Here is a 13,549-nt window from a genome sequence, read left to right on the forward strand (position 1 = left end):
ATTATCTGCCATATTTACTGGAGTTGAGTTTCAGGCTGCTTTCAGGTATTCCTGCCAACCAGTTCTGAGTTCTTGCCAGATACATCTGGAAAAAACACATCCCATGAAATGGCTGAATAATGTAGGTTTTAGTATTGGACGAATCTCTATTCCCTATTTTCCCTTTCCTATTTTGTTTTTAAAAAAACCTGCATCACATTGCTCCATTAAAGCATTTCCAAAGGTGAGGCTCAAAGTAGATTTATACAACACTAAAGGATCTCATGTTGTATTGCTCATATTAAATTGGATTAGTGTAACAACAGGACCATTATCTTATTTAACTTAAGTGTTATTGACCTATGTGTTTTTTTTTGTTACTAAGGTGGAGCTGGCCTATGGCTGCAAAGCCTAATTTCTGTAAGTAAAAACAGTCTGAGGTCAACTCATGTTTAATTACTGTTTAGGGAGGAAGGTTTGCAAATTGGAACGTGCTTGTGAATTTGGCCAAGAAAAAAAGTTTGAAATTATTGCTTTTGGGTTCTTTTACTTTCTATATCTTTGATGCTTTGAAGATTGACAGACACTTTCAACATCTTTGAGGATATGATCGGATAGTGATTATGTTACTGGACTAGTAATCTCGAGAGGCCTGGACTAAGGATCCAGAGAAATGAGTTCAAATCCCACCATGACAGCTAGACAATTTAAATTCAATTAATTAAATAAATCTGAAATTTAAAAAAAACTGATATCAGTAATGGTGACCAAGAGACTAACGGATTGTTGTAAAAACCTGTCTGGTTCACTTATGTCCTTAACACCCTTACACAGGCTGGTCTATATGTGACTCCATACCCACATCAATGTGGTTGACTCTTAGCTTCCCTTTGAAACAGCCCAAACCACATAGTTATATGAAAATTGCTACAAGAAGTTATAATAAGAATAAAAACAAAGGGACTATTCAGCATTGACCTATGTACTGATAGAGGAGCACTGAGCCCAGTCAACCCTGCAGATTTCCCCTCACTAATATCTGGGAACTTCTGCAAATGTTGCGAGAGCTATCCCACAGGTAAGTTAAGAAATAGCCTGACATAGTCATAGCTTTCATTCAACATCCCAAACACCTCCATCATCATCCCTGGGTATTGTTCTGTCTTACCGGCAGGACAAATCCACCAGAGGTGGCAACACATTGGTTTACCAGTTGAAAGAGAATGCACCTATGAGTCCTCAACATTAACTCCAGACCTCATGAAGTTTTTGGCAACACGGACAAGGAAGCCTCCTGCTGATTACCACCTACAGCTCCCCCTCAGTTGATGAATCAGTGCTCTTCCATGTTGAATATCATTTGGAAGAAGTATTAAGAGTAGCAAGGACACAGATTGCACTCTGGGTGGGGAATTTAAATGTCCAAAGCCAAGAGTGGCTCGTAGTGCTGCTGCTGACTAAGCTAGCTGAATCCTGAATGACAGACTGGGCTTGAAGTAGGTAGTAAGGGAACAAACACATGGAAAAATCTACTTGACCTCATCGTCACTGACTTACTTGTTGAAGATGCATCTATCATTGACTGCGTTGGTAGGTGTGACCACTGCACAGTCCTTGAGGAGACTAAGTCCTGTCTTCACACTGAGGACACTCTCTATCATGCGGTGTGGCGCTACTGCAGTGCTAAACAGGATGTATTCAGAACAGATCTAACAACTCAAAACTAGTCATCCATGATTCACTGTGGGCCATCAGCAGCAACAGAATCAGCATCAGCATCAACCCCAATCTGTAACCTCATGGCCTGGCATATCCTTTACCCTACCATTACCATCAAGCCAGGGGCTCAACCCTAGTTCAATGAGAGAGTGTAAGAAAGCACACCAAGAGCAGTGCCAGATGTACCTAAAAATGAGGTGCTGACTTAGTGAAGCTACAAGACAGGGTTACATGCATGCTGAACAGCAAAAGCAGCATGCAATAGAGAGAGTTAAGCAATCCCTTCCCTGTCACTGGGTCAAAATCCTGGAACTCCCTTCCAAACAGTAGTGTGGGTGTACCTACACCACATGGACTGCAGTGGTTCAAGAAAGCTCACCTCCACCTTCTCAAGGGAAACTAGGGATGGGGAATAAATGCTGGCCCAGCCAGTGATGCCCCACGCCCCAGGAATTAATTTAAAAAAAGAATCCCACAACCAATGGATCAGATCTAAGCTCTACAGTCCTGCCACAGATGAACAATTAAATAACTAACCGGGGGAAGAGGGTCCATAATCGTCTTCGTCCTCAATAATGGGGGAACCCCACATGTGAGTGTAAGAGACATAGCTGAAGCATTTGTAGTCGTCTTCAGCCAGACGTGCCGAGTGGATGATCCATCTCGGCCTCCTGCTGAGGTCTCCACCATCACAGATGCCAGCCTTCAGCCAAAATGATTCACTCTGTGTGATAACAAGAAAAGGTTGTGCGCGCTGGGCCCTGACAACATCACCACTGCAGTGCTGAAAACTCGTGCTCCAGAACTCGCAGCACTTCCAGCCAAGCTGTTCCAGTACAGCAACAACACTGGTGTTTACCTGACGAAATGAAAAATTGTCCAGGTACATCCTGTCTACAAAAAGGAGGAGAAATCCAATCCGACCAATTACTGCCCCATCTGCCCACTCTGAAGCATGAGCAAAGTGGTAGAAGGTGTCGTCAACTGTTCTATCAAGTGGTATTTCCTCAGCAATAACCTGCTCTCCGATGCTTGTTTGGGTTTCACCAGGACCACTCAGCTCCAGACCTCAATATACTTTGGTCAAATTCTGAGCAGAAGAGCTAAATTCCAGAGGTGAGGTGAGAATGACTGCCCCCAACATCAAGGCAGTGTTTGACCAAGTGTAACATCATGGAGTCCTAGAAATTGAAGTCAATGAGAATCAAGGGGAAAAGTCTCCATTGGCTGGAGTCACACCTAGCATGAAAGAAGATGGCTTTGGTTGTTGGAGGCCAATCATCTCAATCTAGGACCTCGCTGCAGTGTTCCATGTCCAACCATCTGCTGCTTCATCAGTGACCTTCTCTCAATAAAATCAGATATGGGGATGTTTGCTGATGATTGCACAAGGCTCAATTCCATTTGCAATTTCTCAGATGCTGAAGCAGTCCATGCCTGCATGGCACAACTTCTGGACAATATTCAAGCTTGGGCTTATGAATGTCAAATAACATTCAAGTGCCAGCAATGACCATCTCCAGCAAGTGAGAGCCCATCCAACTCTCGTGATTTTTAATGGCATTACCATCACTGAATTTACCATCATTAACATCCTGTAGGTCACCATTGACCAGAAACTTAACTGGACCAGCCACATAAACACTGGGCAGAGTTTTGCCCTTGGTGGGCGTGCGGGCCCCACCGGCTCAGCAGTGGGCAGACAGCCAACCCCCGCCGCTGAAACGGGGCCCGCCGCCATTTTGAGTGGGTGGGCCAATTAAGGCCCGCCCAGCGGCCTGCCCAACAGAAAGCGCTATGCGCTTCCTGTGCGGGGGGGGGTGGAGGGAGGGAATCCCCAGCTGTCAAAGTGCGCTCTTTCACGAAAGAGCGCATTGCTCCCTGAGACAAAGTGCTGTCTCTACCCCCGACGTCATCCCGCCTCATTTTCCCGTCAGCGAGCGGGCCCCGCCCCCAAATCGCCGACAGGAAAATTCAGGCCACTGTCTCTACAAGAACAGTTCAGAGGCTGGGAATTTTACAGTGAGTAACTTGCCTCCTGACTCCCAAAGCCTTTGCGTCACCTACAAGGCACAAGTCAGGAGCGTGATGGAATACTCTCCATTTGCCTGGATTAGTGCAGCTCCAACATCACTCAAGAAGCTCACCACCATCCAAGGCAAAGCAGCCTGCTTGATTGGCATCCTTAAATATTCACTGCTTTTACTATTGGTGCACTTTGGCTGCAGTGTACCATCTACAAGATATACTGCAGCAACTTACCAAGGTTTCTTCAACAGCACCTTCCAAACCCATGACCTCCACCACCTAGATTAGAAGAACAGGGGCAGCAGACACATGGGAACACCACTCTCTCCAAGTCACACACCATCCTGACTTGGAACTATGTCACCACTCTTTCATTGTCACTCAGTCAACATTCTGAAACGCCCTTCCTAACAGCACTGTGGATGTACCTAAACCACACGGACTGTAGGGGTTCAAGAAGATAGCTCAGAAAGATGGCACACCATCATCACTTCTCAAGGGCAATTAGGGAAAGACAATAAATGCTGGCCTAGCCAGTGGCGCCCATGAATGAATAAAAAAATCTTATCTGGCTTGATCTGATGAACATAAACTAAGACTATTTTTAAATTCTTAGTTTCAAATTCTAAACTCTCCATGAACTGCTGAGCGTATCTCTGCGACTGAAGGTGCTGATTCAAAAGTGATCCCACTGGACTATTTGGCACACTAGATGTTGTGCCCCAAACAACCTGCTAGTGCTCACCGTTCAATAATGGCTGCCTGAATGCATTATCTGAAGAAGATCAATGTCTACAGAGTCATGTTCTAGCCTTTCTGGTTGTGGAGGAGGGAATATCTGGCAGAGAAAAAGATAAGAAAGAGCAAAAGTACTTTCTAAAATATCCAGTTTGTGTATATTGTCTGCAATGTGTATTTCCATTAAGCTTGCCATGCCTGAATGTTCCCTTCCAAAGTTAGCTCTAGTTGATATGCTTGTAGCTCGTGCATATTGACCCATTTCTATATTACTGAGCCACTTTCAACATCAGTCTCCTAATTGTATAACCCCAATTCCCTTGCAGGTGAATCTGTCTCATTTCAGCTGCAGAATAGTAAGTAAGTGGCCAATCATACTTGCCCAGATGCCATGAGCATAACTTCAAAGCAGCTGAGTGTGTGCAAAACTTGTTTACCTTTAGTTATTTCACAGTAATATTTTTTAACTATACTAGGAATTTGCCTGATGACTCTTGTTCTTGGTGCAGAAATGTTACCTCAATTAGACAACATTACTTACCATGTTGATAAGCACACGTTTTCATGACTTGTCTTTCAGCAAACCCTGGATTCAGGTCGGATTGGTATTGCCTCCCAGGCTCTCGGAATTGCCCAGGCAGCCCTGGACTGTGCAGTGGACTATGCTGAGAAAAGGATGGCGTTTGGCTCACCGATCTCCAAACTCCAGGCTATACAGGTAAAAATAGGTGCCAGTTATTCCCATGAAGGCTGTCCCAATTGACAACCATACCGTCAGTGGGAGATTCCACAGATATTCCTGGAGAAATGGCTTAAAAAGTGTTTGCTCAATATCACCAGGAATTCTGCAGAAATTGAGAGAACCGCTGCAGATATGCAACCATAAGTTGTTTACATATACCCAGAACTTAAAATGGACCACTCGTAACATGGCCACGATATAACAGGGACATGTAGGGATTGACTGTCCTTAGCAATTAATCTTTGAAGGTTTGGATGATTTCTGGTTCAACAAAGCAGTTTACTGTGAGATATTGCCATCACATTGACTTAGATTGCACGCACATGAAGCAAAATTGCCACAAGGCTCTTTAAAACAAAAAGTACCAATTTGGAGAATTGGAGACATGACAGTCTCACAGTGAGTTGTTTGGAAAATTTTCAAACTGGGGTCTCTGGATACTGTTTCCTGCAAGTGGTTTATACGTAGATTTCATTTCCAAATCTCTAAAAGGAGTATTGTACAGACCTTAGTAGTTTTACATTTCTGTTACTCTTTGTATTAGCTGTCTCCTCCTTCAGAATAATGGCAGTGGTTTAAATTGAACTGTTGTCTAGCCACCACCAATTTGCTCTACAATTTCAAAGTTTGCAGATGACAGAAAACTCAGAAAAATTGTAAGAAAATTGTAGTAACAGACTTCCGGAGGACATAGACTGGTGAAATGGGGAGAACCATGGCAAATTAAGTTTAACCCAAAGAAGTGTGAAGTGATACATTTTGGTAGGAAGAATGAGGAGAGGCAATATAAACCATTTTTTTTCATTCATTCACGGGATGTGGGTGTTACTGGCTAGGCCAGTATTTATTGCCCATCCCTAGTTGCCCTTGAGAAGGTGGTGGTGAGCTGCCTCCTTGAACCTCTGCTGTCCATGTGGTGTAGGTGTACCCACAGTGCTGTTAGGAAGGGAGTTCCAGGATTTTGACCCAGCGACAGTGAAGGACGGTGAGTGACTGGGAGGAGAACTTCCAGGTGATGGTGTTCCCATCTATCTGCTGCCCTTGTCCTTCTAGATTGTAGTGGTCATGGGTTTGGAAGATGCTGTCTAAGGAGCCTTGATGAATTCCTGCAGTGCATCTTGTAGATGGTATACAATGTTACAATTTTAAAGGGGGTGCAGGAAGAGAAAACTCTGGGGTGTACGTAAACAAATCTTTGAAGGTGGTAGGACAAGTTGAGAAGGCTTCTAAAAAAGCATATGGGCTTCATGTCTTTAATAATATAGGCAATGCAAAAGGAATGGGGTTATGCTAAACCTCTAGTTAGGCCTCAGCTGAAGTACTATATTCAATTCTGGGCACCACATTTTAGGGAAGATACCTGGGCCTCAGAGAGAGTGCAGTAAAGGTTCACTTGCAGGATGAGAGACTTCAATTGTATGGAGAGACTGGAGAAGCTGGGGTTGTTCTCCTTAGAGCAGAGAAGGTTACAAAGTGATTTGATAGAGGTGTTCAAAATCATAAATGGTTCTGACAGAGTCATTAAGAAGAAACTGTTTCCAAAGGCAGAAGGATTGGTAACAGAGGATACAGATTTAAGGTGATTGGCAAAAGAACAAGAGGTGATGTGAGGAAACTTTTTTTTACATAGTGAGTTGTTGTGATTTGGAATGCATTGCCCTGAAGGGCTGGTAGAAGCAGATTCAGTAATAACTTTCAAAAAGGATACACACTTGAAGGGGAAAAACATTACAGGCTATGGGGAAAGAGCAGTGAGTAGGACTAATTGGATAACTCTACCAAAGAGTTGAAATATGTACAATGGTCTAAATGGCCTCTTCTATGCTACATCATACAACTATAATACTACATTCAGAATTTCCCCAACTATCTTTGAGCCATTTCATTTGTTGACCAGGCTGTAGCTTGTAATTAATCTGAATGGTGTTCGCCACTGGAATTCTAACCTTGAGCCCTTTCCCAATGCGGGAATCCAGCATTCTACTGTTAAAGTTACCAAGCCAAACTGCAATGTACACCTTTTGGTTTAAACAAAAGAATAATTGATGACAGAATCGGTGCTAGTGACATGAATTTTGTTTGTTTATAGTTCAAACTGGCTGATATGGGCCTAGCACTGGAGAGTGCTCGCTTGTTAACCTGGAGAGCAGCCATGCTGAAGGATAATGGAAAATCATACACAAAGGTAATACAAGAGTATAGAGTCTTTCATATATATCAAGATACAGCTTTGATGTTTGAAATTGGTTTCTCTTTTAGGTACATCCATTTGCACTACTGTACACTTGTAAAATGTTAGGACAGAAAGATTGTTAAATACCTTTGATAGATAATTTCCTTGGATCTACTGTTGCAGACCTGACCCCAAGTCAGTTGTCCCTTAGGAAACTTCGTAAGCATTAAATTAATTCTGACAGGTGAAGCAAAGGGATGGATACCATTTAATTCATATGATTATGTATCAAAGGTCTTGCAGGATCCGGTGCACATATACCTGTTCTCTGAGGTAAAATATTAGGCCACAGCAAAAGAAGCTACTATAATGAACAAAAGATAAAAGTGTATATTTAATTCACTTATAATATTGTTTGATCATGTTAAAATTAATAATTATATTATCAAAGCTGTTGGGTGAGGTTCATTTCTTAGGCTTTGTTGATTTTGGGTTACATTAACATAACAATTACTGATTATAAATTTTACTCACATAACTGTTGAGCAACCCTGAGAAAGTAAAATGTGGTTCTCCAGTTTCTCCCAATGGCTGAAGGAACGATGAGCCAAAAAAGCTTCATGTGAAGGCAGAGGGTATAAAACTGAGGTACTGATTGACTACTTTGTACCCCTCTTCACAAAGGAAGAGGATGTAGTTAATGTTGGCTTAGAGATTTTGAATAGGATAGAAATAGATAGAAAGGAGGTAATTGGTTGGTGTCATTCAAAGTTAACAAGTCACCTGGTCCAGATGGATGGCATCCTAGATTGTTGAGGGAACAGAATATAACAGAATCTTTGACCAGAATCTTTCAGTCCACCTTGGATATAGGAGAAGTGGCTGGGGACGGACTGGAGGATTGCACATATTATAGTCCTGTTGAAAAAAAAGGGAGAGGAATAAACCTGGTAGCTGTAGGCCAACCAGTCTAATGTCAGTGGTGAGATAAGTACTAGAGACTATTGTCAAAGCCAAAATTAATTCTTTCCTGGAGAAGCATGGACTTGTTAAAGGCAAATCATGTCTGACTAACCTGATTGAGTTCTTTGATGAAGTAATGTAGAATGTTGGTGAAGTTAGTGCATTAGATGTTGTATATATGTACTTTGAAAGGGATTTCATAAATACCAGATAACATTTATTCGGAAAATAGAAGCACACAGTATTAAAGGGACAGTGGTAACCTTGGTACGTAGTAGGCTAAGGGATGAGAGCCATAGAGTAGTTCTTGTGAGAGAGAAGTATGTTGTGGAATTCCTCAGCAATCAGTATAAGGGGCTTTCCTTTTCTTGTTATATATAAATGACCTGGACTTGGATATAGCGAGTATAATTTAGAAGTTCGTAGATGATACAAAACTTGGCAACGTAGTAAGAAGCGAGCAGTTTAGTAGTAGACTTCAGGAGGACATGAACAGACTAGTTAAATGGACAAACACATGACAGATGCAATTTAGTGGCAGACGCAATTTAGTGTGGGAGGTTTTCGCGGTTTGGGAGAAACAACATGAAAAGGCAGTATAATGTGAATTATACTATTTGAGGGGTTGCTAGAGCAGAGGGTCCTGGAGGTGCATATTCATATATTTTTGAAGGTGGCAGGGCAAGTCAATGAGACATTTAAGAAATCGTATCAGATACTTTGCTTTGTAAATAGGGGCTTTGAATGCAAAAACAAAGAAAACATGCAAATCTTTACAAGTCATTAGTTGAAGTATTGTATGCAATTATACCAGAGCTGAGGGTGTGAGTTATGTAGGAAGACCGGAGAAGCTGAGATTATTCTCCTTAGAGCAGTAAAGGATAAGGGGAAAACTAATAGAAATATTCAAAATTATGAGATGTTGGATAGAGCAAGTAGGAGAAACTGCTTCCTCAGTAATTGGGTAGGTAATCAGAGATCATAGATTTACATAGTATTACATAGGACATATGGCATGGAAACAGGTCATTTGGTCCAATCTGTCCATGCCAATATTATGCTTCATCCAAGCCTCCTCTCGTCTTTCCTCATCTAAATCTATCATTGTAACCCTCTATTGCCTTCATCCTCATATGCTTGTCCAGAATCCCCATTTTCACTTTTTGCTTCAACCACTCCCTGTGGTATCAAGTTCCATATACTCACCACTCTTTTGGTGAAAAAAGTTTCTTCTGAGTTCCCTATTGGATTTCTTGGTGATTGTCTTATATTGATGGCCTCTAGTTATGCTCTTCCCTATAAGGGTAAACATTCTCTCTGTATCCACTCTATCAAAACCTTTCATTGGTCACCCATCAGCCACCTTTTTTCAAGAGGAAAAAGACCCAGCCTGTTAATCCATTTCTACATATGTACATACGAATTATGAACAGGAGTAGGCCACTCAGCCCCTCGAGTCTGCTCCGCCATTCAATAAGATCATGGCTGATCTGAATGTAACTTTAACCCCATATTCCTGCCTACCCCGATAACCTTTCACCACCCCCCTTGTTAATGAAGAATCTATCTAGCTCTGCCTTAAAAATATTCAAAGACACTGCTTCCACCGCCTTTTGATGAAGAGAGTTCCAAGGATACTCTATCCTCTGAGAGAAAAAATTTCTCCTCATCTTTGTTTTAAATGAGTGACCCCTTATTTTTAAACAGTGACCCCTAGTTCTAGATTCTCCTACAAGAGGAAAAATCCTGTCCATATCCACCCTGTCAAGATCTCGCAGGATTTAAAGGTTTCAATCAAGTCGCCCCTTACTCTTCTAAATTCCAATGGGGATACAAGCCTAACCTGTCCAACCTTCCCTCATAAGACAACCTGCCTGTTCCTGGTATTAGTCTAGTAAACCTTCTCCAAACTGCTTCTAATGCATTTACATCTTTCCTTAAAGAAGGAGACCAATACTGTACACAACACTCCAGATGTGGTCTCACCAGTGCCCTGTACAACTGAAGCATAACCTCCCTAATTTTGTAATCAATACCTCTCACAATAAATGATAACATTCTATTAGCTTTCCTAATTACATGCTGCACCTGCAAGCTAGCCTTTTTTGATTCTTGCATGAGGACACCCAGATCCCTCTGAATCTCAGAGCTCTGCAATCTCTCACCAATTAGATAATAAGCTTCTTTTTTATTCTTCCTTCCAAAATGAACAATTTCACATTTGCCCACATTATACCCCATTTGCCAGATCTTTGCCCACATACTTAACATATCTATGTCCCTTTGTAGCCTCCTTATGTCCTCTTCACAATTTACTTTCCTACCTATGAGGGTGAAAGGGGAAAGGTTTAGTGGGAACTTCTTCACTCAGAGAGTGGTGAGAGTGTGGAACGAGCTACCATCTGACGTGGTAAATGTGGGCTCACACTTAAGTTTTAAGAATAAATTAGATAGATACATGGATGGGAGAGGTCTGGAGGGTTATGGACGAGGTGCAGGTCAATGGGACTAGCGGAATAATATTTCGGCACAGACTAGAAGGGCCGAATGGCCTGTTATCTGTGCTGTAGTGTTCTATGGTTCTATCTTTGTGTCGTCAGCAAATTTAGCGATCATTCCTTTGGTCCCTTTATCCAAGTCAATTATATAAATTGTACAAAGTTGAGGCCCAGCACTGATTCCTGTGACACACCACTCGTCAAAACCTGCCAACTTGCCTACTCTCTGCTTCCTGTTAGCTAGGCAATCTTCTATCCATGCCAATATGTTACGTCCTACACCATGAGCTTTAATTTTCCGTGATCACCTTTGATGTGGCATCTTGTCAAATGCCTTCGGGAAATCTTAAGTACAGTGCATCCACTGGTTCCCTTTACCCACGGCACATGTGACTTCTTCAAAGAACTCCAATAAATTAGTTAAACATGATTTCGTTTTCACAAAACCATGTTGACTCTGCCTGATTGCCTTGAATTTTTTGAAGCGCCCTGCTATAACATATTTAGTAAAAGCTTGTAACATTTTCCCTATGTCAGATGTTAGGCTAACTGGCCTGTAGTTTCCTGCTTTCTGTCTCCCTCCCTTTTTGAATAAAGGAGTTACATTTGCTATTTTCCAATCTAATGGAACCTTCCCTGAATCTAGGGAATTTTGGAAAGTTAAAACCAATGCATCAACTATCTCACTAGCCACTTCTTTCGAGACCTTAGAGTGAAGTCCATCCGGACCCAGGGATTTGTCAGCCCACAGACCCAACAATTTGCTCAATACCACTTCCCTGGTGATTGTAATTTTCCTGAATTCCTCCCTCCCTTCCATTTCCTGATTTACAGCTATTTCTGGAAGTTACTTGTGTCCTCTATAGTGAAGACTGAAGCAAAATACCTGTTTAATTCATCCGCCATCTCCCTACTTTTCATTATAAATTCCCCAGTCACACTTTCTATAGGACCATAGATATTATTTAAAAATCTGTGGAAACTCTAACTAATTTTTATATTACTAGCTAGCTTTCTCTGGTACTCTAATTTTTCCCTCGTTATTAATCTTTTTGTCATTCTTTGCTGTTCTTTATATTCTTTCCAAACTTCTGACTTGCCACCCATCTTTGTGCAATTATATGATTTTTCTTTAAGTTTGATACTGTCTTAAACTTTTTTGGTTAACCACAGATGGTTGGCCCTCCCCTTGGAATTTTTCTTTCTCATTGGAATGCATATATTCTGTGTATTCTGAAATATCCCTTTAAATGTCTGCCAATGAACCTCTATTGACCTATCCCTTAATCTCATTTGCCAGTTCACTTTAGCTAGCTCTGCTTTCATGCCCTCATAATTGCCCTTAATAAGGTTTAAAATACAAATCTTGGACGCACTCGTTTCTCCATGAAAATGAATGTAAAATTCAATCATATTATGATCGCTGCTACCTAGGGGTGCCTTGACTATAAGATTATCAATTAATCCTATCTCATTGCTCAATAACGGGTGTGCTATAGCCTGCTCTCTGGTTGGCTCCAGAACATGCTGTTCTAAGAAACTACACCAAAAGCATTCTATGAATTCCTCATCTACACTACCTTTACCCATCTGATTTTTCCAGTCTATAAATAGATTAAAATCCCCCATGATTATTGCTGTACCTTTCTGACAAGCTCCCATTATCTCTTCTTTTATACCCTGTCCAACTGTGCAGTTACAATTAGGGGGCCTGTACAGCACTCCCACAAGTGACTTCTTGCCCTTATCATTTCTCATCTCAACCCAAACTGCTTCTACATCCTGGGGCAGAATTTTGCCCTTGGGTGGCAGGCAGGCCCCACCGGCTCAGTGGCGGGCAGACAGCCAACCCCCACCACTGAAACGGGGCCCGCCGCCATTTTGAGTGGGTGGGCCAATTAAGGCCCGCCAACGGCATCCCCAATGGGAAGCGCTATGCGCTTCCTGTTTCGGGGGGAGGGATTCCCCAATTGTCAAAGTGCGTTCTTTCGCGCATGCGCGTGAGAGCGCGCACTTCTCCCTGAGGCAAAGTCCTGTCTCAGAGAGAATAGTGACATTGGAAAAAACTTTAAAAATAGAAACAATGAAAAATTATTAACATGTCCCCCTCATGTAACAATGTCACATGGGATGGGCCATGTTAAAAAGAACACATAAACTTTATTATTTTTGTTCAAAATGGACATGAAACTTCATCCCGCTAGTGAATGAAGTTTCATGAATAATCAAAAGCCCGCTGGGGCTCTTGGCCTGCCCGACAGCCTTAAGGTTGGCTGGGCAGGTCTTTAAGTACTTTAACTAGTCTCTCAATGGCCTCAATTGGCCATTGACATGTCGGCGGGCGGACAGCTGATTTCGATGTCCGCCCGCCTTCCTAAAAATTTAAATGGCCCAGGATGACGTCAGGGATTCCTCCCGACTTCATCCTGCGTCATTTTCCCCTTGGCGAGCGGACCCTGCCCCAAATTGCTGAGGGGAAAATCCTGGCCCTGGTTTCCTGAACTTAGGTCATCCCTCTCTAATGTGCTAATACCATCATTAATTAACAGAGCCATCCCTCCACCTTTTCCTGACAACCTGTCCTTCCTAAATGTCCTATCCTTCAATATTCAGGTCCCAATCTATTGTCATCCCTTAACCATGTCTCTGTAATGGCCATCAGATCATACTTATTTATTTTTATTTGCGCTATCAGTTCATCTGTTTTGT

General features: G+C 42.1%; 1 protein-coding gene across 5 annotated transcripts in view; it reads left to right on the forward strand.

The window, feature by feature from the left end:
• Positions 1-13,549, forward strand: part of acads (acyl-CoA dehydrogenase short chain) — a 178,349-nt gene that overhangs the window by 118,127 nt on the left and 46,673 nt on the right. For all 5 annotated transcript variants that reach the window (XM_078553995.1, XM_078553991.1, XM_078553993.1 and 2 more), the window contains 2 exons: positions 5,045-5,182; positions 7,296-7,391. In XM_078553995.1, the coding sequence (XP_078410121.1) occupies positions 5,045-5,182; positions 7,296-7,391 (234 nt within the window). The remainder of the gene's footprint in view (positions 1-5,044; positions 5,183-7,295; positions 7,392-13,549) is intronic.

Source organism: Cetorhinus maximus, chromosome 12 (assembly GCF_964194155.1).
Source record: "Cetorhinus maximus chromosome 12, sCetMax3.hap1.1, whole genome shotgun sequence".
Taxonomy (NCBI): Eukaryota; Metazoa; Chordata; class Chondrichthyes; order Lamniformes; family Cetorhinidae; genus Cetorhinus; species Cetorhinus maximus.